Source organism: Podarcis bocagei (genome assembly GCF_964188305.1).
Source record: "Podarcis bocagei genome assembly, chromosome: 4".
NCBI classification, from domain to species: domain Eukaryota; kingdom Metazoa; phylum Chordata; class Lepidosauria; order Squamata; family Lacertidae; genus Podarcis; species Podarcis bocagei.
In genome coordinates, this window is record NC_138128.1 from 34,357,754 (window position 1) to 34,363,753 (window position 6,000).

Genomic DNA, 6,000 nt, shown 5'->3' on the forward strand with positions numbered 1-6,000 from the left:
TGGGTGGGTGTGAATATTATATTGTATGTATTTGCATAAAGCTGTTTAATGCAAACTGGCTTTCTAGTGAAATTAACAAAGCTTGTTTATTACCATGGAAGAAGAAAGGGAATCCCCTAGTTCTGTTTACTCCCAACTGCTAGAAAGAAAATACATGTTCTCAAAGGTTTCCTTTTGAATAGTGTTTCTCTAGCTTGGGTCTCCAGCAGTTGTTGGACTACAACTCCCATCATCCCTAGCAAGCAGAACAAGTGGTCAGGGCTGATGGGAGTTGTAGTCCAACAACAGTTGGAGACCAAAGTTTTGGTGCACTGCCTTAGAACAAGGATAGTCAACATTATTTTCTCTTCCTTAACAATTAAATGAAATAATGGTGTGCCATTAACCCAGCTGTAAAGAGTATTGTGTTCTAAATCTAATTAAAAGATCTTGAGTTTCTATGAAAACCCTTCTGATAGTGGACCTGTTGAGTCATTATTTTAGAATCTGAACTTCCAAATATGTGCAGTTATATGTATGGTGAAACAAATAGCAAATGTACCACCAGTGCTGCTTTGTATCATGTTGACTGAGGTATATATTGCTGTTCTACTGCTAAGGCAGCTTTTACTGTGCTGACTGAGACTGATGGGAGTTGTAGACCCCAACAAATGAAGGGTACCGAGTTCATGAAGGCTGTGCTAAAGTATAGCTTTGCGTTCAATTCAAGTGTTCCATGCATGTTTTGAAGGTCTGCACTGAATATTCCACTCAAATGTTAGTTGATTAACTTCTTCATTTTGAGTCGGGAAAGCTATTATAAAAAGATGAGTGCAATTAATGACGAAAGGAGAAGGGGGAAAATACATTGATACTGTATCTTCTGTTTCATTTTTCAGCGGAACCCCTGCCTCTCATGGACCTGTGCCGAAGATCAATCCGCTTTGCTCTGGGCAGAGAACGCCTGCATGATATAGAAACTCTACCTTTGCCTCAGTCTTTGAAAAATTATTTACAATATCAGTAATACGAATTCTAGACCTCTAAATGGTAGAAATTGTTTACATCAGAATATAAATCTTCGTGGTGGATATTTTGAGTGTTATTTAATTATTATTTTTAAACGTTTCTTTTTTTTTTTTAATCAACCATGGCAGAACATTTTGGAGACTACTAAGGAATGTGAAAACTCTTTGAGTTGGTTTAGATCTTTCAGTGAAATTATTGTTGCCTACACTGTTAGCAGCCTTGTTACGCAGAATCCAAAGCTTGCTTGTCTTCACAGGTCACATCCAAAGAGATGCTCTGTATGTTGACTTAGGTCTGGCGCTGGCTATGCAGCAGATGAAGATCTAATCCCCAAAAGCAGCCCTAGAGCAAAGGGGGCTAGAAACTCCCTTTGTACAGATTAAACGTGTGCTACCAAAAAAACAACAATAACCTGTTTGGAGGTTTCTGAAAACCAGAATAACAACGTCACAGAGATTTAACCCATAAGATATGCCAAGGAATTTTCTGTAGACATCTGTTTTGATCCAAAGTAAGTTCCTTACACATAGAGGTTGCCTCTTCTCATTTGTGAAGGAAAGTGCTCTGGACTGCACACTAGATTCCCACAAACTCTGTAGAAGGGAGTTAGGAATCTTTGTGCGCATGGAGCGTATGAGCTGCATTGGAACTGCTAGATTGTGGCCTTTACTTTTAGGTGCTCTGCCTTTTCAGAAAAACATGTTCTTGGTACCCAACCCACCATATTTTAAATTATGTCATAAAACAGCTGTGTCTTGGTTTTAAAGGTAGTTGATCTTTTCTGAAGAAAATCGGCTCAATCTGAAAATCAGTTAAGCTAGCACATTTCAGCTGGTTTTCGTTCTGTTGCTTCAGCAGGGTGGAATTTCCTCAAATCAGTGTTTTCTAGCTTAACTTGGTTGCCGATTGGGCTGACAATTCAGTGTTTTCAACAGCAACCCCCTCCCTCGGCTTTCAAAATATGTCACTTTCTAAGTTGGATTATTAAAAATCATTTGTACTTCATGAATTCCAAATACTTGGTTTTCTTTTAATATGTACTTGACACAGTATTTTGCATATCTGTTCAACGCTCTGTACAGAGTATCAAATTTTAAGTTGTCTCCCCAGGGGATGGCTTTTTTGTCATCTTCTCCACTGCTTGCAATATGTATTCATTTGTCGGGATCAACTTATTTTTTTAAAGACACTGCTTTCTTTTTTGCATTTCCTACTTTGTTCAAAGTTCTCTGCCTGATCAGTTATCTAGTTTATAACTGGAAGTTGTTGTAAAGGCAGGTTGGCGAATGTTCAGACTGAGCTGCCTTCAGCATATTTTAATGTGAATTTACCGAAGAATGAAGAAAAAAAGTTTCTAATAAAGTCTACTGTCCAAATTGCTGCTAGTGCGTGTCTCTTTTCCTTCCTCACTCTCAACTAACTTATACAAAGTAGAAGCAATACAACTGAGTTGTACTCACAAACCACCAAGGCAGTATTTTACCTTCCCTACCGTTTGTTATTTCTGCAACAGTATTTTTCAAACCAATGGAAAAGTCAGAAACAGAATGGTCTGTATTATGGAGTACCTTGTTTTATAGAAACTGAACCACATCAAATTTGTCCTAGTATGCTGGGGCTGTATTGTTTCTACCATACCTACAGTCATGCCTCTCATCACTTCTGTCCTTCTCAGTTCAATACCTTAGTATTTTATTTCCCCCTTTAGCCTGTTTCTCCATGTCAGCCGTTCACATCCAGGACACTCTTCACAATGCAGCTCCCGCTCCATAGGGTAGGATGGTAGGTGACATTCAACAAAGGATGCTGGTTGTCTCCCAGATGTCTAGGTAGCATTGTTTCCAATTCATATAGTACCACCATCAGGCCAAGAGACAGGATCAGTCTCCTCATCATGCCAAACTGGTCTTTTCACTGAGACAGGAACCACCTTTTCTATAGCATTTCCTCGGAACGCTATATTAAGCTAATCACTTTCTCCATAGTGAGACCTTCTGCCAGCCTTTTCCCACAGGAAGGCCATCCTTTGATTCCAGTTCCAGTTTGGAGACCTCATCTTGGTAAGTTCAGAAAAGTTATCTGCTCTTTAGATTGCTCTTTGGGCAATTTGCTTGCTGAACTTCACACATAATTCTACCAGTAGACATTACATTAATATTTACTTCCTGAGAGTATGTCATTAGATGCTCACAACATTTCTGAGTGGGTTTATTTCATTTTATTTAAGAATCCTCCTGTTTTTATATAGTTACAGTGGTTAATTATGGATGGCTGTTATGTGGTTTTCCCCCAACTTGATTGTAAGATGCCTAGACTCTGCCCTGCATAAGGCATTTAGCAAACTGAATATATAATGAATCATCAAACACTTACCTGTGTATGTTAGCCACCTTAGAGTATCAAAGGTGCTGTATAGTCAATGCTTTAACTTGTGTTAGTATTTACATGCCGCGAATGATTTGGAGAGCATAAAAATGAAGACGCCAGTCAACTTCTTTTAAAAAAGAAGGTAAGTGATTGGTTTGTGGGGCAAGCAGCGATAAAATGTTCTTTCCTGCTTTGAAGGAAAACTACCTAATACTATTTTTGGACTTAAGATTTATGCTTTGTCATTATTTTCTTTTGTTTACTGTGTTTCCTATCTATCCATTTTTGTTTAGGTATTCTGTTTTGTACTTTTTCCTCCACAGATGTACTGCTTTATGCTTAATGGGCAAGTTAATGGCATTTTTGTGGTATAATTTAATGTACATTATCATTGGCAGAAACAAGCCAAATCAATAGCAAGCTCTCCTTAAATACTGTCCATTAATTTAATAAGTGCACTGCTGAGATTTGACATTTCCATGGGGTTTGGCTGCCATCTTGCCGTTTGCAAGGAAAGGCAGAGCCAAAGTAAGAAGTATGAGCAAACGCAGCCAAGATTTGTTTCAGTTTGAGATGAAGTTGAAGAAGTGAAGCCAGTAGTGAAGAACCTGAGGGCCACTCAACCTTCCAGGGGCCAAATGCCAGTAGTGAGGAAGGTACAAAGCAGGGCTGGTGAGGGGTGTGGCTCAGAAGGATGTGTGGCCTTAGGGGAGCCCCAAGAGCATAGAGAGGCCTGGAGGACCACATTTGCCCCAAGATTCCCCATCTCTGGGTCAAGCTACATCATTACAACATAAAAGGTAGGTTTGATGGAGGGATTTGATGAAAGAGAGAAGTAGTGCCATGTGTATATTCTGGAAGGCAGTTTCCAAAGACACCAGATAGCTAAGGGTAGAGCTGGAGAAACAAGAGATTGTGGCAAAGCCCAGCACAGCTTTACACGTTTGTTCTGAGTATGGAAAGGGAGAAGAAGTCCATGCAAGGTCTTATCTTAGAATTGTATAGTTGGAAAGGACCTTGAGAGTCATTTAGTCCAGTCCCTGCAATGCAGGAATCTCAAATAAAGCATCCATGACAGATAGCCACCCAACCTTTGCCTAAAAACCTCCAAGGAAAGAGAGTCTCCCACCTTCCAAGAGAGTCTGCTCAGTGTAGTTAATTCAGCTAATTCATATAATCCAAGCAGCAGATTTTAGATAAAACAACAATACCATGTGTTGTCGTTCATGAGAAGAAACTGCAGCAGTAGTGTGCCTCACATAAGCTGCACCCTGTTTCTGTTTAAATGTGATATGCAGGTTATTGGAAGCCAATAGGGAGCCCATCAGATGTTGGGGTTGTTTGACTATAATTCCCATCAGCCACAGCCAGGAACAATGCCTCTTGTACAGTGGTGCTTCGCAAGATGAAAAGAATTCGTTCCGCGAGTCTTTTCGTCTTGCAATGTTTTTCGTCTTGCGAAGCATGGTCCGTCGCAACTGCGCCTCTTCAAGCGGCTTTAAGAAAAAAGCGCAAGACGTTTTCATCTTGCGAAGCAAGCCCATAGGGAAATTCGTCTAGCGAAGCAACGCAAAAACTGAAAAACCCTTTCGTCTAGCGAGTTTTTCATCTTGCGAGGCATTCGTCTTGCAGGGCAAGTAGTTCCACAGTACAGTGGTACCTCAGGTTACATACGCTTCAGGTTACAGACTCTGCTAACTCAGAAATATTACCTTGGGTTAAGAACTTTGCTTCAGGATGAGAACAGAAATTGCGCGGCAGCAGGAAACCCCATTAGCTAAAGTGGTGCTTCAGGTTAAGAACAGTTTCATGTTAAGAACGGACCTCCAGAACAAATTAAGTTCTTAACCCGAGGTACCACTGTATCTGGAGGGCACCACATTGGCCATCCCTGCTATGAATGGATGCAGCTTCAAAATGGAGCCCCAAAGCTGTAAGGTTAATATATTAAGTGGTACTTTTAGAAAAGTGTGCAGATGACCTTTATATTTTGAAATTGCTTTTTACTAAGCCTAAATTTCCTAACTTACTCTATCACTGACAATATTGTTTAGACACATTTTTTTTCCTGATTGTACATTCTTGTAAACATTAGCATTGACATTTTGCTGGTTATGATGCAGAAGCAAACCACAGATATGTCCTTTCAGCTCATTTGCCTGGATTTCTCAACACACAAAAACTATTGCTGATGTAAAACCAGCAACAGACATAGTAGAAGTTTCTAATTATAATGTGATGTGAACAGTTCCAGTGAATTTTAGATATGGAATTAGATGGTCATAAGCTTTTATGCATACAGTGCTATAAATGCAGTTGAGTAAAATATTAATGGCTGTGCAGATATACCAAGTTGTAGGGAAATTTTAATGTTAGATTAATAAATTTACTTGGGACTCCAGATTGACTGCACTGCAAAATTGTATAATATTAATAAAAACACTTTAAAAACTGAGCCTTTAAAAGGAATTGGCAGCTAGAATTGATGTTCAGCCTTCTGTTTGTGGTCCTTTGCTTCCCATTCCCAACACCATTTACTTTATTTTTGTACCGATTCATGCAAGGGCACAGCAATCCCCTGCGGAAGATCAACCATCTACTCCCTTCACTTTAACATATAAAATA

The 6,000-nt window shown here is 39.5% G+C and overlaps 1 protein-coding gene across 3 annotated transcripts in view; it reads left to right on the forward strand.

Moving 5' to 3' along the window:
- The window catches only part of SPSB4 (splA/ryanodine receptor domain and SOCS box containing 4), a 182,852-nt gene extending 180,466 nt beyond the window's left edge, over positions 1-2,386 (forward strand). For all 3 annotated transcript variants that reach the window (XM_081192743.1, XM_081192742.1, XM_081192744.1), the window contains exon 3: positions 879-2,386. In XM_081192743.1, coding sequence (XP_081048869.1) covers positions 879-1,006 — 128 coding nt within the window. In that variant the 3' untranslated portion in view covers positions 1,007-2,386. The remainder of the gene's footprint in view (positions 1-878) is intronic.
- The last annotated feature ends 3,614 nt before the right edge of the window (positions 2,387-6,000 follow it).